The following is a 24,383-nucleotide window of genomic DNA, read 5'->3' as shown; positions in this document are numbered from 1 at the left end:
CAAGTTAGCAGCAATCTTACGCTGGAACAACACCCGATAACGCTGAGGTCTGACCCTTGAGGGAACTGAGTGCCAGGCCGGAATCCAAGCCGGACTGGAGAAATTCCAGAATGGAGGGAATGGAGAAAACGAGAGGAGGGCGACGTGGAGCCTGCACCATGAGAAGAAGGCTTTCCAGGTGCGGTGATAGATGCGAGCGGAAGACGTCTTGCAAGCGCTGATCATGGTGGCGATGACCTGCTGGGAGAAACCTGCTTGAGTTAGGATCCAGGTTTCAACAGCCAAGCAGTTAAACGTAGGGCCCCTGAGCTCTGGTGGTAGATCGGTCCTTGGCGAAGCAGATCTGGGCGGTCTGGTAACCGCCAGGGGACGTCGGATACGAGGTGAACGAGCTCTGCATACCATGCGCGACGTGGCCAATCCAGGGCGATAAGGATCACCGCAACCCCCTCAGTCTTGATTTTTCGGATCACTTTCGGCAACAGAGGAAGTGGAGGGAACACGTACGGGAATTGGAACCTGTGCCATGGGGATATCAGTGCATCCACCCCGACGGCCCGGGGATTCCAAGAACGTGCTATGAAGTTGGGGACCTTGGCGTTCAGTCTGGACGCCATCAGGTCCACGTCCGGAGTTCCCCAGAGAAGGCAGATTTGTTGAAAAACCTCTGGATGGAGTTCCCACTCTCCCGAGGCGAGACCCTGACGGCTGAGAAAGTCCGCCACCCAGTTCTCGACGCCTGGAATGTGCACTGCAGAAATGGTGGAGTGGTTGGTCTCGGCCCAACGGAGAATGTGGGAGACTTCCTACATCGCCGCCCTGCTGCGGGTACCCCCCTGATGGTTTATGTACGCCACCGCTGTGACGTTGTCCGATTGAATTCGGATTGGGTGACCCGCAAGCAGGAAGTGAAAGCGTCTCAGGGCAAATCTGATAGCTCGGATCTCCAGAATGTTTATGGGAAGTTTCGACTCCCGAATCGTCTAACGCCCCTGGGCAGTGTGGTGGCGAAACACCGCTCCCTAACCGAGGAGACTGGCGTCGGTAGTCACCACCAGCCAATGGATCGGGAGAAAAGACCTCCTCTGGCTGAGAGATGATTCCAAAGTCCACCATTTGAGCGCTTGCCTGATCTGCAGTGGCAGAGGACATGGCCGGTCGAGGGTTAAGGGATTCCTGTCCCAATTGTCTAGCAGTGCCTGTTGGAGGGGACGGAGATGCAGTTGAGCGAAGGGGAAAGCTTCCATTGCGGCCACCATCTTCCCCAGGATCTTCATGGCAAACCGAATGGACTGCGGACAAGGGCGACAGAGCGTAAGGGCTCCCTGCTGAAGTGCTTGGGCCTTGGACCGATGAAGTAAAACCAGCCCCTTGGACGTGTCCAGGATCATGCTTAGGAAAGAGATCCGTCGAGCTGGAACAGGGGAGGACTTGTCCAAGTTGATTATCCAGCCCAGGCGCGAAAGGGAATCCAACGTAATGCGGACGCTTGCTTAGCAGGCATAAGACGGACCTTTGAACAGAAGGTCGTCTAAGTATGGCAACACGACCACTTCCCGGGAGTGTAGAATGGCCATGACCTTTGTGAATACCCTGGGCGCAGTGGCAAGACCGAAGGATAAGGCCGTGATTTGAAAATGGTGGTCCTCTAGGATGGCGAAACGGAGGAACCTTTGATGTGGCGGAAAGACTGGGATATGAAGATAAGCATCTTCGATGTCTATTGATGCTAGGAACTCGCCTCACTCCATCGAGGAGATGACCGACCGGAGGGATTCCATCCTGAAGTGCCGTACTTTTACGTACTTGTTTAGGAGCTTCAGGTCCAAAAATGGGCGCACCGTCCCGTCCTTTTTTGGCACGACGAAGAGGTTTGAGTAAAAACCTCGGAATCTCTCGTGTTCCGGAACCGGAACGATGACCCCGTTTTGGCGGAGGGATTCGATGGCGCAGTGAAGAGCGCGAGACTGAGCTCCTGAACTTGGGAGACGAGAGGGAAAAAACCGTGCTGGAGGGGAGGCGGAGAATTCTATTTTGTAACCAGAAGACACAAGGTCTCTGACCCATTCGTTGTGGATGACAAAGCCAGACGTGTCGAAAAAGAAGCAGGCGTTCGCCTGCTTTGGTGGTGTCGACTGGAATGCCCCCCCCCGAGTCATTGTGAAGGAAATCTGGAAGGCCTGGAACCTCTGGTTCTGGGTTGTCTAGGTTTTCCTTGCCAGGACCGATTCGGCCTGTAAGAAGGCCAAGAGTCTCTGTCTGCGCGTGTAGATCGTTCTGATCTGGACGATGCTGTGGAGTTGGACCAGAAAGGGCTACTGCGAAAGAGGCGAAAACGAAAATGCTGTTGGCGCTGAAAGGCAGCTTTAGGCCTGTGTTGAGGGAGGAACTTACTTTTCCCTCCTGTAGCATCGGAAAAAAGCTGGTCCAATTTTTCTCCAAACACACGTCCGCTCTGAAAGGGAAGGGAAATCAGACTTTTTTGAGGAGGAATCAGCACGCCACTCTCTAAGCCAAATAGCTCTCCTGATGGTGATGGCGTTTGAAGCCGCGGTTGCAGTATAGTCCGCTGCGTCTAATGACGCGTACATCACATAATCTGCAGCCATAGCAATTTGTTTGGCGAGATCCGCCGCCTCACACGGAAGAGCCTGGTCCTGAATGGATTTTGCAAGGGCATCTGCCCAGAAAACCATTGCTTTGGCGACCCATGCCGCAGCGAAGGAGGGAGATAGGGAGGAACCTGAGGCTTCATACACTGAGCGCGCCAGAGAATCTAACTGGCGTTCTGTGGGATTTTTGATTGAAGCCCCGTCAAGTACTGATAAAAGCGTTTTGGTAGCCAAACGCGATACCGGAGGATCTACCAGCAGTGGTTCCGTCCAATCTTTGACCAGATCTGCGTTTATCCGGTCGCTCCCTGTGCCGCCAAACTATCTCTAGGAAGTCTGGATGGGAGGCGAACACCTTATGGGATCGCTTGGTTCTCGTAAAGGAAACTGCATGATCCAGAGCTGAATTAGGGTCATCGTTAACCTTTAGCGCATGATTGACAGCCTCAATGAGGGAGTCAACAGTTGATCGGAACTCCGGAGAATCTGGGTCCAGGGACGCCTCAGACTCATACTTAGTCGTGATCGCTTCGAACCCCTGGAGAGGGTGAGCGAGAAGTGGAGCTACCCGAGGCTGAATGGCGTGGTGAATGCTCAGCAGAGGTAGTGCGGATGTGTTTTTTGGATGTCCGAACCACTTTCAGGTGAGAGCGGCCCCTGCTGGCCGATGATTCCCCTGTTATAGAGGGGTCTCTTAACCCAGGAAAATGAACGCCCCGCTCCCCAGAGGGGTCATGAAGGGATTCAATCGCTTTGGCTAGCGAAGCCATGGATTGTGTCAGTGACGCGGCCCACTCAGGGGGGCTAGAGACACTGGGGTCGGCAGCGGCAGAGGGCTCCTGGGCACATTTGGGCATCACAGGCTGAGCAGAACGGGGAGCTTTGAGGCCAGGGGAGAGGAGCCTGGCAGGTGGTACACGCAGAGAAATAGGTGGTATGTACCTTAGTGGTCTTTTTAACCCTTGACTGCGACGTGTTTTACCCCAATGTGAGGAAAAGAGACTGCTAGTGGAAGCTGAGGGGTAACGCTGCAGGAAAGCACTTAGTGCCGTCTCCTTACCAGGTCCTGTGCCCTGCAATCGGATAGGTTGCGCTGAGTGGGAAAAACCTCTGTGTGGAAAGGAAGCCGGCCGGTGCTGCTTGATGCAGAAGGAAGATGGCTGCCGAGAGTCTGTGGGTAGTCTCGCAGGGAGCGTGAAGCGTCAGAAGCGTGGGCGGAGCCGCAGGAATGATGCGTGAGGTGGGCGGAGCCTACCGGGATGCAGCCTACACTAGGCCGAAGCCGGGGACTAAATTTCTGGCTTCGGCCGGCATGCACCCGCGGACCGCAGGGAAAAGAATCGCGGCGCTCTGGGGGGAATCCTGCTGCTATGGAGCCATCCAAATATCTGGTGACCGCCGGAAAAACCGACCCCTGGTGCACTTACCCCAAAATGAAGGTGCATATAGACGGACGCAGGGTTGGGGGAGCCTCCATCCACCATCCCCATAAAAAGGGGGGTGGAGAGGAACCGTCCGCCTCCTTCCATCATCCGCTCGTTTTCAGTGGTGATGCAGTGGGGGCTGCACGGACGCCACGGTGGAAGAGTGCCTCTGAATAGCCGAGGGTGAGACCTGGTGGGCAGGGCAGATGTCCGGCAATAAGGCCTGGCTGCAGAAGAGGATACTGGAGGTGACACACCAGTGCTCGTCTGTAAAGCAGGGGGGAGATCGGTGCCCTTGAAGGGGCTCGTCGCCCAAAAAGGTCAGCTCAGGCAGTGGCTTCCCACGTCGCAGGAGAGGATACGGAGAGGTGAAACTCCCGTGCTCGCCTGTTGTTGGTTCGGGGAGATCGGAGCCTTGAAAGGATCCGTCTCCCCTTTGTCCAGAAAAGAAGGTTTAAATCCAGTGTGCCTCCTACGGACACTAAGCTTGAACTGGGTCTCTGGAAGCCAGCATGAGGGTGTATACTGCAGGGGAGGAACTAACTCTTTGTCTCAACTTAGTGTCAGCCTCCTAGTGACAGCAGCATAACACCCATGGTCCTGTGTCCCCCAATGTGGCGAAGGAGAAAAAAGGTACACGAAAAATTCCACTGTCAATTTAAATTGTAGTTACTTGCCCCACCTCGGCGTAAAAAGAAAAGTGACCAATATTTACGATTTGTTACAAGATGGGGAACATGTTTTTTTACATTTATTCTAGTGGTCCTCTGTGGTCATAAAAAAATGAAACATAAAAATGGGAAAAATAAACATTTATTTGCCCACTGATATTGTCAGATAAGAAAAAAAAAAAATAAAAATAGTGACATCAAAGATGAAGCCCACATATACCGAAAATAAAGACAAAAAAATGTTTACGAAAATTAAAGTACTTATGTACCTGGTCAGGAATGGGAGCGCAAGTGGCCTTGTGTAGAGCTAGTTACAGATCATTAATAAAACAATAAATGGGAAGTTAACTCACATTAACGAAGAAAGGTACAATAAGCATGACGATGGCTAGCTCCAACTCCGGGTTTGGAAAAGGAGGCTTTATCATGGCCACCTGCAGAGGAGAGGGACATGACAAGTGTTAGTGTATATCAGACGAGGGATATAAAACGTGGCGTACATTAATAAAATGCATATATATGTGAACCCCATCATCATGCTTCCTGCAAGTGCTAGCTCAGCAACTCCATTTTATAATGGTTCCCCAAGCAGAAAAGCTTTAGGTAAGTCAGGCAGTCAGATCTGGGACTAATGGGCTGAAATCAGTCATGTTCTTCCCTAACATCTGCTGTGGACCTCTTACTGCAGATATCCTAGTAAATAGAGAATTACAGCAATGCTCCATGGGAAAGATGTAGGAAAAGCAGCCCTCCTAAAGAAGGAAAAAAGACCACCTATAGATAGCCATCCTTTAAAGGGGCTGTCCCAAGCTTGAGACAAATGTCTGCAACCACTCTTATAACTGCCAAATTGCGAGAGCATATGGTCCACACGCTGTCACGATTCCCCGGGGGTCACGTGCGGACTCCACTCCCTCAGCTTCTCTCAATAGAAGAGAACTGAGAGAAGCCGAATGAGACTAGTATGGAGATCTCATACAAGCCGTCATGGAAGTGCACTGGGAAATGGTGACAACACGAGCACGATTTGTCAGTCTGCAGACCTTAGTCCCAAGCCTGGATAACCCCTTTAAACTGAAGTCCTCCCCAACAGCATTTGATGGTCCTGTTCCATCAGCTTGTAGGGACTCCGCTGCTGTTTAAGGATGTTTCCAGTGCCCAGCGACAAAACATGTCCCAAGACACAAAAAAACAAACAATGAATGGACTTGATAGGAAAGAAGAAGCAATACTTTGACCCACTTAATGTTTCTACTTGAATAAATATGCATACAGTGGGGTCCAGAAGTATTTGGGGAAGGGGAGGATTTTCATCATTTAGTCTCTGTACACCAGTAACTTGCATTTGAAACAAAGCCATCAAAATAGTTGCATACGAGGAGTTGCTGCATCTCAGACATTTACAGCAAATCCTGGAGAAAAGCCATATATGTATAATAAATGGCAGTCTCACATTTCTTGGAAGATCAGGGCCCGTCCTAAGCCGTCAGGACATGCACAGTTCGGTTTATTTGCTACATACGCCATAAATGCCCCAGGTGGGAACAGCCCTTTAGCTATTCAGGAATTACACAACAGTCCTTGCATTGTCAAAGGATCAAAGGTAACTGGGCACGAAATGATTTATTGTCCAATGTGGCCTGTGATTTCAGTAAAACTCCTTGAATTAAAGGGGGTATCACTGCTGGACAAGACAACTCCTGCTCAATCACTTCAGAGCTCCAAATAAAATAAAAAACAAAGTATGCTCGCCTCCCGCAGCCGCGTCAGTCCTGGGATGTCCATGTTGTTGTGCCAGGTGACCTCTGCAGCCAATCAATGGCATCAGACATTGGTTTTATTTCATATGGGGCACGGAAGTGACCAAGGAGGAGTTGGCCAGTAGTAGACAAGCCCTTTAAGTTTAATCTTCAAGCACAGCTTGATGACTTTCTTCCAAATTCATTGTACGGAGATACAGGAAAAACTAAAGCACTTGTACTACATTGTCTCAGAGCCTTTTTCTTTTTGGTACAAGTCAATCCATGAATACCCATAGACAAGCATGGCATCTAGTCTATGGGAATTGCGCTTTTTCCACAACGCGGGACATCCGGGATGACGCCTCACCTCTTTCAGGTTGGGTATAAGCAGGACAAGGACTATTGCCGTCTTCTCGAACATCATGATAAGGATGTAGAGGGCGCACTGCCCGACCCAGGCGTTACACTGTATAGGATCCCCTGCACACAAACAAAAAAAGGGGGAAAAAAACGGCCATAAACACAATAAACGCACTATTAGCACCAATGTCTGGTCTACATGCCAATCTATACACATTAAATATTTCTCTGTAACGCCAACTAGCAATCCAAGAATTTTTATGTTTGCAAGACAATGTTGACAAAGCATACAAAGTCAAGTAAGCCATTATTCGACTGAAATAAAGGGAACAGCACTATCTTTAGGTTATACCACCAGTATTCAAGTGGTCTGACACCGGCCCCCCGCTGATGAGCTGATCCCATTGTGTGCTCCGTACAGCCCGGAACTGCAGCTCATACTGAAGTAAAAGAGCTGAGCTGCAGTACCCGAGAATGGCCACTTCATAGAGTATGGAGCTGTACACAGTCAGAGGCCACGGGAGCTGCAGATCGATAATCCGTGGTGTCGTTCCACCCTGAACAATCTGCTATGGTTTATCCATATAGAGAAGACCAGGAAAATCTCCATTGGGTCCACAACTAGTGATGAGCGAATATACTCATTACTCGAGATTTTCTCGAGCATGCTCGGGGGTCCTCCGAGTATTTTTTAGTCCTCGGAGTTTTAGTTTTTCTTGCCGCAGCTGAATGATTTACATATGTTACCCAGCATAAGTACATGTGGGGGTTGCCTGGTTGTAGGGAATCCCCACATGTACTTATGCTGGCTAATTTTTTTTTTTTTAATTCTCCAATTTCTAAACTTCGAAAACAAGGGCGATTCAAACTTTGATAGTTTTTTATAAAAATATGAAACTAACAGTTTTTAAATCTTCATAGAGGACTTGAGCCGGTGATCATTTGGTAGCTTGTTGAATATATATATATAATAATACCTAGTGCCCAATTTGGCGAATTCCGGCCCAGCTGTTTGGCCGTGGATAAAGAACAGAAATTAAATTTTTATATATAACAAAATGAAAATAATAATTATATATTTTAAATTATAGTCTCTAATGAATCCCAGTCGCGGCAGAGCTTCAGTGGAGTACTAAGATGACAGTAGTGTAATAATCCATTACACCCATTGAGGACAGCAGCATTGAAGGGAGTAAACAGCAGCAATCGGAGCAGGCTCCAGTCACTGCTGAAAGAAGCGGATGTGGAGGTAGAACATATCAAGCACCAGCACTAAGTGGATACAACAAGACTGGAACTTGTCATGTAGCTATGCAGTACTGTGCAAAAGTTTTAGGCAGTATTCTGTGTGGAATTACATGAAAAGATAGAAGGATTTGTGACAGTGACCTCCACAGATCTGTGGTTAGTTCTCCAAGATGTTTGGAACAATCTCTCCCTTCCGGTTTCCTTCAAAAACTGCAAGTGAACCTAGGAGAACTGATGTGGTTTTGTGAAGGGAAAGGGAGGTCACACCAAATACTCATTTTCGATTTCTCTTTTTCTCCCCTTCACTTTGTCTTTTTGTTAAGTGATAAAGAATAAACTTAACATTTCTATTTTTTAAAGCTTTCTTACTCTGCAACCTGCTTAAAAGTTTTGTACCTCACATATCAAGAAGGGATTGATCACATTGGTTACAGTTTAAAGAAGTTTTGAAGATACAATATTGACAGGAGAATATGAGGAAAATGGGACGGACAGGACCACCTGAGTAAAAGCTGCGTGGTCCATGAAGGTAAAGAAAGGAGAGCTGTCAGCACCATGCACGATCCTCAGAATCAAACTACATTATTAAAACTTACTGTGCCCTGAAAACTAAGCAACTAAGCATTGCTAGTCTGCCATCATCAAGTGTTCAAAACAAGTCATCTATATATACCACGTACCATATTCTCCAAATCTTAAGGAGTCCCACTGCCTCCATTCAACCACGCAACTCACTGCCCGGACACCGGCATAAATAAGTAACATGCCCAATGTGGCGTCCAGGAGAAAGTTGATTAAATAGCTGTATAAGGCAACAAAAAAAAGGAAAAAAGTCAAGAAATGTGCATTTATACAGAAAAGTATCAAGAAAAATGTTCTATATACAATGTGAAACAGCATCCTGGCAAAACTGATACTTTTTTTCTGAAACACAGAATGGTTGATTGCGTGAAGTACTGCAGGTTTAAATGCAACATAGATGAATGGTTACATACACAGTGGATATAAAAAGTATACACACCCCTGTTAGAATGCCAAGTTTTTGTCATGTAAAAAAAAAAAAAAAAATCATACCAAGAAGAATCATTTCAGAACTTTATCCACCTTTAAAGGGAATCTGACACCCAGGTTTTTGCCACCTACTCTAACAACAGCATAATTTAGTGACAGAGACCCTTATTTCAGTGACGTGTCCCTTACTAGGCTGCTTGCTGTAGTTTTGATAAAATCAGTTTGATCAGCAGGAGATTATGACTAGAGGTCTAGTAAACTGGCTTCCATGTAGTCCAACATATTCATGAGCTCTGTATAACTCCGCCCCCAACACTGATTGGCCGCTTTCTGTCTATCCTGTGTATAAGCAGAAAACATCCAATCAGTGATGAGGTAGGTGTTATAGAGAGCTCAGCATTCAGAGAACCGCTAGATCTGCAGAAGATAAAACAGAGATTTTATCAAAACAGTAACAAGCATCCCAGTAAGGGTATGTGTCCACGTTCAGGATTGCATCAGGATTTTTCATCAGTATTTGTAAGCCAAAACCAGGAGTGGAACAATTAGAGGAAAAGTATAATAGAAACATCTGCACCACTTCTGTATTTATCACCCACTCCTGGTTTTGGCTTACAAATACTGATGAAAAATCCTGACCAAATCCTGATGCAATCCTGAATGTGGACACGTACCCTAAGTGAGAAATCACTGAAACAGGGTCTCTGCCCCTATATTATGCTGCCCAGATTAACCCCTTTCTGACCTCGGACGGGATAGTACGTCCGAGCTCAGAAGCCCCTCTTTGATGCGGGCTCCGGCGACAACAATCCGTGACGTTGCAGCGTTCTGGATAGCGATCTCACTGTGTTTGACATGCAGCAGCGATCTGGATCCCGCTGTGCCATTGCTGGTCGGAGCTAGAAGTCCAGAACTTTATTTCGTCGCCAGGTCGGCGTGTATCGTCATGTTTGACATCAAAAGCAACGACGCCAGCAACGAGCATAGGGGGCGTCGCAGCGTCTCCTTCTAGCCAGTCGGCACACTCCGGCTGTTTGACATGGAGCTAACAACCAGCGAGAACGAGAAGTGAGTCGCCGTTACGTCACAGGATCGCTCCTGCATCGTTCTGGAGTTGCTGTGTTTGACGTCTCTACAGCAACCTAAACAGCGGCGCTCCAGCGATCTAGTTTAGGTCGGCTCGTTGTCTATATCGCCGCAGCGTCGCTGAGTGTGACGGTACCTTTACTGTAGTTGAATAAAAAGCTCAATTTGTTGATTGGCCTCTGATTACCTATTGTATCTGCCCTTGCATTGCAGTCCTAGTATTGTTCTACTATCTTTGGGAAACAAAGGCACAACGTTTGAATGTTTGTTAATATGTTGATGACTCATTGGTGCTCTGCAATATGAAGGACAATCTATGCATGTTTGAGCACTCCAGCAGTGAGGGATGGCCTCCTTCCACCTTCCCCCAAGTCTGTGGTGGAATGACTAAATGAGAAGTTGTGACCTATAAAAAGGAGGATCCATCTGTGCTCAGACAGAGTCTATATTAGAATGGCCATGGCATAGTAGCCCCATTTGAGGAAATATAGAGCTGCCTCACTGACCATCACTGAACCCTCAAAGATGTTTAGAGAATCCAGGTTTGGACAATCAGGTCACCTGGCCTCAAATCAATGGACTGTCAGCTTCCTGAGCTTGTTGTTACCCCCTCTTGGTGTGTGCCCGACAAAAGTGGGGCTTCAAAGGCCGAATACCCCTAAGTTGCAGCTGCTCTAATCCCGGCGAGCTAGTGGAAGAGTGTGACTCTTATGTGCACCATCTCGGGTATTTGCTGGGACTGTTCTATATGCTATTGTGTGTTGGTGGTTCAATAGATTATTGCCACACTGTTTTACCCTCACCCTGTGCTGTCTGAGTAGTGTTCTGCCCACTCCAAAAGGAGAGTGGGTGTTCGGTGGGATGACCCCTGGTCCATGCTGTCTCCAGCCTGCGGACGAGAGCACCCACCGGATCTTCACAGCGGTTAAGGGTAAAATTAATTATCTCCGTTTAGAATTTAGAACAATGGCGGTACACTTTCTGTAACATTCTGTTTTTTGTCTCACAATGTGCCCGCTTTCTCTAGTTGTTCTGACGCCTATAACACTGCTTGCTTTCTCAATAAATATACTTCTGATTAAAAAAAAGGTATATTTGCATATATTGTCCTAAAGGTACCTTCACACGAAACGACATTATAACGATATCGCTAGCAATCCGTGACGTTGCAGCGTCCTCGCTAGCGATATCGTTTCGTTTGACACGCAGCAGCGATCAGGATCCTGCTGTGATGTCGCTGGTCGCTGAATAAAGTCCAGAACTTTATTTGGTCGTCCGATCGCTGTGTATCGTTGTGTTTGAAAGCAAAAGCAACGATACCAGCGATATTTTACACTGGTAACCAGGGTAAACATCGGGTTACTAAGCGCAGGGCCGCGCTTAGTTACCCGATGTTTACCCTGGTTACTAGCGTAAAATGTAAAAAAAACAAACAGCACATACTCACATTGCGTCCCCTGCAGTCTGCTTCCTCCTCTGACTCAGCGCCGCAAAGTGAAAGTGAAAGCAGCACAGCGGTGACGTCACCGCTCTGCTCTCACTGTACGGCGCTCAGTTAGTCAGGAAGCGGACGCCGGGGGACGTGAATGTAAGTATGTGCTGTTTGTTTTTTTTAGATTTTACGCTGGTAACCAGGGTAAACATCGAGTTACTAAGCGCGGCCCTGCGCTTAGTTACCCGATGTTTACCCTGGTTACCAGGGGACCTCGGCATAGTTGATCGCTGGAGAGCGGTCTGTGTGACAGCTCTCCAGCGACCAAACAGCGACGCTGCAGCGATCGACATCGTTGTCGCTATCGCTGCAGCGTCGCTTCGTGTGAAGGTACCTTTACTGAGCCCTGATTTGTGCTTGCATATACTACTTATTTGTATGATGTACTTACCTAATTGTTCTCACTGCAGTATGATTCACCTAATTCTGTTTTTAATCACGTAACGAATATAATTAATGTGCACAAATACTGATTGATTGTGGCAGTCATTTCTTCAGGCCCATTGTTGGCACTGGTATTGTATATCCCATAAAGTTCTACAATTTTGATTTTTTTTTTGTAGATAGGTTTTATAATAAAGATGCAACAAAGAAATACAGCAAATTGTTGAGTGCGACCATCTTTATACTCCTTTCACCCCGGTCATTGTCAGGTAGATGGACCAGAACCATCTTTATTTGCTACAATACAACCACCTTCATAAAGAATGCTTTGTTTTTTTTTCAAAAGCAGAATACCTGAAAATAAATAATAAAAAAAGATATAAGATACCACAAAGAATGATAATAAATGTAGAAGCCTTACAGTGAACACGGGTCTTCTCTTGTAAGATCTGATAAGTAGATATTTGCAAAGTGGATGAACAGCATTCCTATCGCCTGCTTGGACGTATCTAGGAACCTACAGACAAAAAGACGAAAGAATTATTACCGCATAGGATTACCAAAATGTGAGAAAGTCTTAAAAAAAAAGTCACATCATAACAACTGTCTATAGTTTCTGTAACATTAACAGGTCACTGATACTTTGCTTTACATAGAACGAAACACCAGCTCTATTGTATCTACATAAAGGAGTATTCCAGCCCCGCTCCCATATGGGGAGGCGAGTAGGGCCAAAGATGGAACAGGTACATGATACTTGCCGATCATGCCCATGACCTGGTAGTATCAGTAGATGTGGTATGACGGTCCACTTTACCTCCTGAGTAAGCAGAGCAAACAGACCCCTTTAATTTTCGGACCCACATACCTAGTATGGCCAGGAAATCTTGTGCAAGTTGCACAGGAACCTACAAGAATTACGTCTCATCTTTGTGTTATGGAGGGGCATGGCAGGAGGAGAGATGCAAGAAAATGGTCACAAAACAGAGTGTCCCATAGGAAAGGCTTAAGGGCAGGCTAAGCACTTTCTATTTGTGACCTGCCATTAAAGGAGCTGCATAAACACAATGGTCACTGATACAGACATGGATATTGCAGAATCTCTGAAGATTATATGCCTGGAAATCAGGTGAGCCAGGAGTCTATGAGAACAGAGTTCGATCGGGAAGAGCACTTTCATGAGGTCCCCGGGGACTCCTGCCCTCTCCGAGAGCATTACAAGCGCTTTTAGTCCAGTAATGTATGCACTTTTCCATAGGACATCCCCTCCGCACTGTAGACCGTGTACAATCAGTCCCATGCAAACTAGACATAGAATATGGTCAGGCGGCCGTTTTTACAAAACACACAAATATTCGGATAAGCTTTGAAATGTTCTGGGTTTACCTGGGCGAACCTTTAACTTTTGTTTCCTGTTTTAAACTTATGAATTCCTTTTTTTTTTTTAACTGCATTTTTAAAGACACCAAAAATGTAAAAACTCAAAACCGCAAGAAAAATAAAATAAATCTGATAAGCTCAGACCAGAACTGCGTCATATACATGTATGTTTCCAAGCACGTCGCTCCATGCAAGCAGCAGCATCACTGGGTGGTCTTCATTTAGGTGCTTGACCGATACCTTAGTCTAAAGGGAGTCTGTCGCCCACCAGGTGCTCGCTCTTTAGGTCTTTTCAGCAAGTGCTACAGTACAGGGTGGAATATTTAGGATGCCTCCAGGCACTTATTACATACCCCGTGGATGTGATATACATGATGAAGATGGAGTACCCTTTTCACTTTCCTACACATGCATTAGAACTTACCATATCCTCCATGGACGTCGCTCGTGCTTTGGTTCTCGGAAACGTTTTACTGTGAATGAAAATACACACAAGTGTTAACCGAGGCGTGCTGCTCACTGTTTACGGTGTCTGCAATGCTTCACGTCACGTCCACTGTAACCATTGGACAGGTCAGAGCTGTGTCCAGCATCTATGAAGGCCAGGCAAAGGGAAAATGGCGGGCCCTCCAGGACTACAAGCATTCATTGCCGCTGGCATCTTAGCAGCATCTCGGGAGCACTGCTGTTAGAGGGAGATGATGGCTGTCTAACAGCTCCTGAGCCTGCATTAAAGACAGGGACCAGACACTGGCCGTCCAATGTCAGGAAGTGGTTAAACGGAGTATTGTGAGCACAAAATGACTGTTCAAACCAAGCACAGGGGCTCCATGCACCGTGTGTGTGGCCAAACAGTTTGGTGCACCTTCCCATCTACCGCACTTGTTTCGCATCCATCTCCACCCTCATCTGATTCTTGATCAGCAGAGCTGTCAATTAAGTTAGAGCAGGGTAGAGATGGAGGAAAAACAAGGCGGCAGGAAGGAGCACTGAACTGGGGGTGCACTGAGCGCCGATGCTTAGCTTGATCACACATTTTGTGCTGACAGACTTCCAGCAGCATTATGTATGGGGAGAGCGCCTGATTCCAGTGATGTGTCACTCACTGAGCTGCTTGCTGTAGTTTGGATAAAATCACAGTTTTCTCTGCTGCAGATCTAACACTTCTCTGACTGCTGACTATGCATAACCCCACCCACACCTCTGATTGGCATGTGTGTATACTCTGCATAGGCAGAAAACTGCCAATCAATGATGTGCGTCTGGTTGGACTACATGGACGCAGGTTTACTAGTCCTCTAGTGATAATCTCCTGCTGATAAAACACTTGATTTTATCAAAACTACAGCAAGCAGCCATGTAAGTGACACATTGGTGGAATCATGGTCTCTGCCCCTACATCATGCTGCTCTCAGATTAGGTGGCAAAAACAAATGGTCCATTGCAAATGCCTGATGGTCCACAATAAAAACAGAGTCCAACATTGGTTTGATTTGCGACCCAAACGCATATGGTAATGAATGGATCTGTAATGTGAACGGACATCACATGCGTGCATCCATGTGCGGTTTGATTGAAACACAGAGGTGTGAATTCGGCCTTACAGGTAGTGCAACATTGGCAAATGAGTGAGGTGGAACTGTCCATAGAAAGTAGGCACCGAATGCTCCGGATGCCAGTCTAAGGGGGTGCACTGATTTCATTCAGAGAACTAGATTTCTGCCATGGTGCCTTCTCTTTCATGTACTCAGGGGCTCCATTCTAACAGGAGGTAGTGAAGGCATCATAACACTGAAGCACCCAAGTCTGCCGTCACCCAGAGGTGATCACTAACGCAGGACAATGCGCCACCATTAATGATGGCACCGTGGCAGGCAGTGACTGTATGACATGGTTTTATCAGTACATATATTCACATTATTTGCCATTTGGGGAAATCTCAGACTCACATAACTACTTTCAGCAGCGTCTGTCACATAACAGATGTAGTGTAATCCGCAGGGCCACTCGGGACTTCTACTTTACACTCATGAGAAAACAGCAGTAATTCAGCGAGCCCGGATAACCCGGGTATATTACATAGTAAAGAGCACGGCATAAAGCCGCCCACATATCCAGCTAGTGAATAATATAGTGATAGCATGAATAACACTGCTGCCCCCTAAGGTGCGTGCTCACAGGACGGATCTGTCATAGGCAGCCAGCACGCTCACTGCAGGACTGGGGGCAGAAATCAGAGGCCCACACTAAAAGAAACCAGACTTTGTGGCGCAGGACAAAACCTGTGTGAGCCGGGTTACAAAATCCTCATTCATAAAAATGCAAAGTGGCCAGTAACTACATGTGGTATGGACGTCAGTGCAAAATCTGCATCAAAATCAGCGCAGAAGTCTCTGGATACAGAATGAGGGATATTGCAAATCCTACATGAGCTGCAGCTGAAATCTCAGGCTTCAATCAGATTTACCCAAGAATTAACTCCATTACCTTTCAATTTCCCATGTAGAAAAGCAGAAATAAAAAGAAAAATGCGGCAACTATTAATAATGTTCACCAAAATCCCTATGGTAGATATAGATATACAGTACGTGATACCATAAAACTTCACTTAAGATAAAAATATACTCAAAACCACAGATAATCATAAAAGCTGATAACAAACAAAAATATAAAAGTGCCAACGGAAACAACAGTGCAAGTAGTAGAACTGGGAACATCTCACCAGTGTCTTAGATCTGTGTCCCGATTGTTATCTGTTGTGCGCCATATAAAGGCGGTCGCCAGCCCCAGCCACTCCCAGGCGGTCGCCAGCCCCAGCCACTCCCTGGCGGTCGCCAGCCCCAGCCACTCCCTGGCGGTCACCAGCCCCAGCCACTCCCTGGCGGTCACCAGCCCCAGCCACTCCCTGGCGGTCACCAGCCCCAGCCACTCCCTGGCGGTCACCAGCCCCAGCCACTCCCTGGCCGTCACCAGCCCCAGCCACTCCCTGGCCGTCACCAGCCCCAGCCACTCCCTGGCCGTCACCTGGCCGTCACCAGCCCCAGCCACTCCCTGGCCGTCACCAGCCCCAGCCACTCCCTGGCCGTCACCAGCCCCAGCCACTCCCTGGCGGTCGCCAGCCCCAGCCACTCCCTGGCCGTCACCAGCCCCAGCCACTCCCTGGCCGTCACCAGCCCCAGCCACTCCCTGGCCGTCACCAGCCCCAGCCACTCCCTGGCCGTCACCAGCCCCAGCCACTCCCTGGCCGTCACCAGCCCCAGCCACTCCCTGGCCGTCACCAGCCCCAGCCACTCCCTGGCCGTCACCAGCCCCAGCCACTCCCTGGCCGTCACCAGCCCCAGCCACTCCCTGGCCGTCACCAGCCCCAGCCACTCCCTGGCCGTCACCTGGCCGTCACCAGCCCCAGCCACTCCCTGGCCGTCACCAGCCCCAGCCACTCCCTGGCCGTCACCAGCCCCAGCCACTCCCTGGCCGTCACCAGCCCCAGCCACTCCCTGGCCGTCACCAGCCCCAGCCACTCCCTGGCCGTCACCAGCCCCAGCCACTCCCTGGCCGTCACCAGCCCCAGCCACTCCCTGGCCGTCACCAGCCCCATTTCACCAAGGCTTCACTTGGGTACAGCCCTTGTCAGGGCAGGAGTAATTCACATGGGGCACAACAAGGGACAATAGGGACAGCGATCTCCAAAGACACGGGTGAGGTCTTCCCAATTCTATTACTTGCACTTTTATATTTTTGTGCGTCATATGTGTTAAATATGTTTTTATGATCATCTCTCTGTGGTTTGGAGTGTATTTTTATTATACCTTATTAAAATGTAAGTTGTATGGTACCCCATGCTGTATATCCATGCAGAAAAGCAACAACAAAAAATGAAGGTGGAGGAAATGTTATATATCACATCCAGCAAATGTGGCGGACCAGGCATTTGATTGCAGCAAGATTGGACACAGATTTAATTGCAGAATTCACATTGAAATTGGAAACATCAGACTGGGGCTTTACAGCCCTAAGGGCATTTTATAGGTGGCCTGATAAAGTGAGATGTATGACTAACAAAACAATCCGCCAGAACAGAAGGAAGAAGAGCGGGCGCAGCTTCAGAAATCACTGCAAGTGTCAACAAAGCAAAAGGAAAACCACAGAAGAGGAGAACATGGAAGAGAGGAAGCATCACAGCAACGACCTAGTGCCAGTTTATGAAGCTTCTCTCTGGGGTCCTCGCTTGGCAGGGGGGCCTATGGCATTGCTTCAGGGGGAAAGCAGACAGCTCCCTTCCAGCTGTGACAGTACCCTGCAGAGCTCAGCACGGCCCCTTACCGAGCAAACATCAGCTGTTTCCCAAGGACATAGGTTCCAGCAGTCAGTGCACAGGACTACACCCTTATCCCAGCTGTACAGGGGCCAGGACTGTCGGCGCCCGGCTTCACGCAGTGTATGTGCCAGCGGGGCAACATCCAGGACAGAATTACTCTTTGCTTCATTAGTATATTACATTTAGTTCATTTCCAATTGCAGACAGCAGTAAAATAATTATGTGGAATCAGTAACGGGATTTAGTCTGCACAGAAAGAAATAACAAAAGACACTTTGGAAAAACAACAGTCGCCCACGGGATTACACTAAGTAGCAGCCTGCAGAGCGTGCTGCACACAGCCGGGGTACCCCAACACACCAAGGGGGGTGCCACCGACAGCAGGAACGCTGTACATACTATCCTAAAGGAGCGTATACACCAGGTGGGTACCGGAGCTAAAGACCACCAATGTCCTAGGCTCCATGGGCTCAGGAACGGCCCCTTTTTGACAGTGCACACAGTGTAGTGAAATCCAGCAAAAAACTGGACATGAAGTGGCAACTAATGTAGTGATTGGGCACCCAAGAAAAGTAACTTGTGATGTCCTCCAGACCTAGAGAGGAAGCCCCCCCAACAATGAGGGGCATAACAAGTACAGTTAATATTTACTAATTCCCTGGCAGAAGCCCAGTGTCTCCAAGATCCCACTCATTTCACACTTACACTCACAATGTGACACTAAACTCACACATCTTATACAAACACATGTCCACAGGACAGAGCTAGAATGCAATGGTCTGCACACATCATCCAGACCCGCTACACATCCACTTATTCAGCCCCCCTCTGCTGAACGTGACCCATCAGCAGGCTACAGAGGGGGCACAAAGTCATGGGGGCTGTACTGGGTCTGTGTGACCCCCTCAGTATACGGCAAGGTGGGAAGCATGCCATGAGAAAAAGTGCTGCCACTAATGGGATCAGATCTGCCGTAACATGCACGGTCATTACATGTCACCAGACCAAAACACTGGCCAGTTTGTGTCCATATTTTATTCCTGCTGCTGTCCTGAGTATTCTCTGCTTTTATTTTTCTTAAAGGGAATCTGTCAGCAGGTTTTTGTCATTTAACCTAAGAGCAGTATAATGTAGGGGCAGAGACCTCGATTTCAGTGATGTGTCACTTATTAGGCTGCTTGCTGTAGCTTCAATACAATCAGTGTTTTATCAGCAGGAGATCATCATTAGGGGCCATTGTCTGATATGCAGGAAAGTCAGGCTAATTTGTATATCCCCGCCCCCACTACTGATTGGCAGCCTCCTGTGTACACTGGCAGAAAGCAGCCAACCAGGGGTGAAGGTTATACACAGCTTAGCATTTAACCCCGCTACATCTACAGAAGATAAAACAGGGATTCTATCAAAATTACACCAAGCAGACGAGTAAGCGATACATGATTGGAATCAGGGTCTCTGTCCCTACATCAAGATGCTCTCAGATTCCATTGCAAAAACCTGCTGACAGATTCCCTTTAAACAGTATCCATCAAAAATCAATAGTACTCCCGAAAATAAGCAACTTTGTAATATATCTTATAAGAAAAATGTGCTTCTTTCTCCACCAATATTGATCATTAATTATCAATTAATGGGTAAAATCTGTATTCAGTAAAGACAGAATTTCCCAGACAGGAGATGAGAGCCGGACAACGCGCGGCGGGCCGTCTGTGTGTCTCTAGCTTCCTCCTAGAGTTTTATCAGCACCAACTATCATCGCCTATGTCAGCAATGTGAAAGTCTGTCTTCACTGAATACAGACTGTGTCCATGACCTGAGAAGGAATGATCGGCCCTGGCGAGAACAAAGCAGAGCTCTCTGAGAAGATATATTACAAAGGTAACTATAATCATGTGGATTATTAATTTATTAAATAAAAGTCAAAACGACAGTCACCCTTTAAATTCGCCATATGGTCTATAGATATGGACCTTTCTATTCAGTACAAATTTTTGTGGTATGGTGGATTTACAAAGAAAGGGAATATTCAGGGGAGCAGAGGGAATAAGATTAGAGCACAAACTGGATAGCTGTGACGGGTTCTCTTTAAAAAGTTGGAGGGTGCGATGACTATGCCCCCAGCACTCACAGGGTATACACATCATACAGATAGGGTTAATATAGAAATCTAATACTAAGGGTCATATAGTGCCACTTGCAAGGGTGGGTCACGTGAGTATGCCCCCAGCACTGGCATGGAGAATAAAATATAAATATATATATATATATATATATATATATATATATATATATATATATATATATATATATTACAGTATATACACACAGGGTAACATATAGTGGTGACCATATCCCTAGCATGTATGTATACATACACTATACACACACATACTCATACTATATACATACACATTATACATACTATACACACACTATACATAGACCTATACACAAACAATACACGCTACATACATATACACACACACTATACACACTATACATATACACTGTACACACACTACATACATATACACTGTACACACACTACATGCATATACACACACCATACATATACACACTATACACGGTACATACATATACACACTATATACATATACACACATACTATACACACACCATACATATACACACACATACTATACACACACACCATAAACACAGACACTATACACATACGTGTGTATAGGCCCCAGACTTCCCACACTCCGCTCCACAGGACAGTATACACACATATACTGTACAGACACTACATACACACAGATTATACATACTATACACACTACACTATATACATACACTATTCACACACACGTCTGTACAGACCCCAGCCTTCCCACCCTCCGCTCCACAGGACACTATATACATACACTGTACACACACACACTACACTATATATACACACACACACACACACACACACACACACACACACACACACACACACACACACACACACACACACACACGTCTGTACAGGCCCAGCCTTCCCTCCCGCACAGATACTCACACATCAGGATGCTGAAGGCCATCACAGCCAGCAGGCCCTGCAGAAAGATCCCAAAAGGTCCAGTGAGAGAGCCCGTGCTGCAGTGTTGGGTGGTGGGGCCAGCTCCGGTGGACACGCTCCTGTTCCCGGCCATAGGGCCCATGGCTCCGTTACCGGGCCCGGAGCCAGCCCCAGCTGGTCACCGCAGCAACCACAGGACGGTAGCCGGAATGGGACGTGTCAGCTGGTCACGTGGGCTCCAGTAGAGTGACACGTGATACAACCAGGAGGCAGTCAGACACGCGAGGGGGCGGGGCTTAGTTGCCACATCGCGGATCCCTTTGTATCGTGTGGAAGGAGAACTTATACAATTGGTGACCGTATAGAACAAGGAACCGAGCGCTCAATGTCCACGGCAGCCTATCAGATCACTTGTTCTATTATGAAATCTTTTCTTGCAAAATGAAAGCCACATTCTGATTGGCTGAGCATCTTCTATGGAAAAGCCAATTATGAATAAAATCAGTTGTTTAGATTCCAGCTTTCTCAGGACATGTAAACCCTTCGTGTTACTAAGCAGTCTGCCACTAGGGGGAGCTCGGTGTATAGGATTTACACAGCGTACACTGAGCAGTGTATAGATCTCTGAGCAGTTAGCGCCCTCTCGTGGCGGCGGCTCGTAGCGAGGATTACATCACTTATAGAATGTTCTGTACAATGTAACATTGTTTTGAATAGCAGGAAAAGATACAAAAAACAAAGAGTCTTAACCCTTTATTACCCCTACCTATTGCTGCAATTAGGACGCAGCCCTATTGTTGTGGGGGGCAGTTCATTGCTTTAGAGGAGGTCTGTATATTATGAGATCCCCTGTAAATCAGTTTGTTAAACTGCACCACTTACACGTTTTTACAAGTATTTAGGAATTCTTATTAACTCTTCAGGTGCTTCATAGAAATTCATGCAAAGTGTAATAAAAACGCAATTTTTCCATTAAAATGTTGATCTTTCATCATATTTTTCATTTTCAGAAAAGGTAATAGGAGAAAAAGTACATGACAACATGTTACCCAATTTCTCCTGAGTACAGCAATATCCTATGTGGGTTTATACGCCACAGGGGGAGCACACAGCGGGGCTCAGAAGGGAAGGTGGGTTATTTGGTTTTTGCAGGACAGACTAGAATAATTTGCCAACAGACCAACATGCCTCAAGCCCCCCAGCAAGATCAACTGTAGAGCCCCACACTATAGCTATAAGAAAATACATTACAATTACACTTTCTAATATCTACAGACCTCCTGTATAATGTCACCTGTGATCACTGTTTTATCTGTACACTGTACACTATATACAGAGCTCCTGTGTATAATGTCACTGGTGATCACTGTATTATCTGTACACTATATACAGAGCTCCTGTGTATAATGTCACTGGTGATCACTGTATTTTCTGTACACTGACACTATATACAGAGGTCCTGTGTATGTCACTGGTGATTCCTGTATGATCTGTACACTATATACAGAGGTCCTGTGTATAATGTCACTGGTGATTCCTGTATTATCTGTACACTGACACTATATACAGAGGTCCTGTGTATGTCACTAGTGATTCCTGTATTATCTGTACACTATATACAGAGGTCCTGTGTATGTCACTAGTGATTCCTGTATTATCTGTACACTATATACAGAGGTCCTGTGTATAATGTCACTGGTGATTCCTGTATTATCTGTACACTGACACTATATACAGAGGTCCTGTGTATGTCACTGGTGATTCCTGTATTATCTGTACACTATATACAGAGGTCCTGTGTATGTCACTAGTGATTCCTGTATTATCTGTACACTATATACAGAGGTCCTGTGTATGTCACTAGTGATTCCTGTATTATCTGTACACTATATACAGAGGTCCTGTGTATAATGTCACTGGTGATTCCTGTATTATCTGTACACTGACACTATATACAGAGGTCCTGTGTATGTCACTAGTGATTCCTGTATTATCTGTACACTATATACAGAGGTCCTGTGTATAATGTCACTGGTGATTCCTGTATTATCTGTACACTGACACTATATACAGAGGTCCTGTGTATAATGTCACTGGTGATTCCTGTATTATCTGTACACTATATACAGAGGTCCTGTGTATGTCACTGTTGATTCCTGTATTATCTGTACACTGACACTATATACAGAGCTCCTGTGTATAATGTCACTGGTGATTCCTGTATTATCTGTACACTGACACTATATACAGAGGTCCGGTGTATGTCACTGGTGATCACTATATTACCTGTACACTGACACTACATACAGAACAAAAAAAGAGGAAAACTACCAGCTCACCTGTCAGCATGTGTTATGGGGAAGTACGGATATCGTGTAGTCATCACGTGAATAAAGTACACCAAAAAGGAGGAAAAATCCAGCTTCCAAAAATGTACAAATTTATTAAGAATAAAATGCAAAGTCCAGTCCAATCAATCACACAATAGTGAGTAGCAAGCAACGCCTTTCGAACAATGGTATGTTCTTTCTCAAAGCTACTAGACACATGTGGCAGCAAGGTTAAATACCAGCTGCCGCCAATGAAAATTACTTTATTAATCACATGATATAAAGAACGAATCATCTACTTAAAAACTTATGTTTACGAAAACAAAAAATAACTTTAAAAGAATTACAAAGAAATAAACAAAGCTCCTGTGTATGTCACCAGTGATCACTGTACTACCTGTACACGGACACAATATATATAGAGCTCCTGTGTATAATGTCACTGGTAATCCCTGTATTACCTATACACTGTACACAGAGCTCCCATGTATAATGGCACCGGTGATTACTATTACATGTACACTTACACTGTATACAGAGCTCCCTTGTATAATGTCACTGGTAATCACTGTATTACCTGTACACTGACACTATATACAGAGCTCCTGTGTATGTCACTGGTGATCACTGTATTACCTGTATACTGACACTATATACAGAACTTCCATGTATAATGTCACCGGTGATGACTGTATTACCTGAACACTATACACTATATACAGAGCTCCTGTGTATAATGTCACCGGTAATCCCTGTATTACCTGTACACTGACACTATATACAGAGCTCCTGTGTATACTGTCACCTGTAATCACTGTATTACCAGTACACTGACACTATATACAGAGCTCCTGTGTATGTCACTGTTGATCCCTGTATTACCTGTACACTGACACTATATACAGAGCTCATGTGTATAATGTCACTGGTGATTCCTGTATTACCTGCACACTATACACTATATACAGAGCTTCCATGTATAATGGCACCTGTGATCACTGTATTACATGTACACTATACGCTATATACAGAGCTCCAGTGTATAATGTCACTGGTGATCACTGTATTACCTGTACACTGACACTTTATACAGCGCTGCTGTGTATAATGTCACCGGTAATCCCTGTATTACCTGTACACTATACACAGAGCTCCATGTGTATGATTAATCAGCACTAAATAGTCTGTTGGTGAAGTAAAGTGAGAAAAATAGCCATATATTAAATTCATGGGATCAAACAATTAAGAAATGAGCACCTGCATACAGTGGGTACGGAAAGTATTCAGACCCCTTTACATT

At 46.3% G+C, this 24,383-nt stretch overlaps 1 protein-coding gene across 1 annotated transcript in view; it reads right to left on the bottom strand.

Annotated features, from left to right (window-relative positions):
• The window catches only part of STIMATE (STIM activating enhancer), a 30,180-nt gene extending 9,110 nt beyond the window's left edge, over positions 1-21,070 (bottom strand). The window contains exons 1-6 of the mRNA XM_077276358.1: positions 20,754-21,070; positions 13,835-13,883; positions 12,452-12,547; positions 8,738-8,859; positions 6,817-6,929; positions 5,061-5,141 (exon numbers count right to left, since the gene is read on the bottom strand). Of these exons, the coding sequence (XP_077132473.1) occupies positions 5,061-5,141; positions 6,817-6,929; positions 8,738-8,859; positions 12,452-12,547; positions 13,835-13,883; positions 20,754-20,895 (603 nt within the window). The 5' untranslated portion in view covers positions 20,896-21,070. The remainder of the gene's footprint in view (positions 1-5,060; positions 5,142-6,816; positions 6,930-8,737; positions 8,860-12,451; positions 12,548-13,834; positions 13,884-20,753) is intronic.
• Positions 21,071-24,383: the final 3,313 nt, after the last annotated feature.

The sequence above is a fragment of the Ranitomeya variabilis genome, chromosome 8, assembly GCF_051348905.1.
Source record: "Ranitomeya variabilis isolate aRanVar5 chromosome 8, aRanVar5.hap1, whole genome shotgun sequence".
NCBI classification, from domain to species: Eukaryota; Metazoa; Chordata; class Amphibia; order Anura; family Dendrobatidae; genus Ranitomeya; species Ranitomeya variabilis.
The sequence above is the reverse complement of the archived record's forward strand: the minus strand, read 5'-3'. Positions and strand labels throughout refer to the sequence as shown.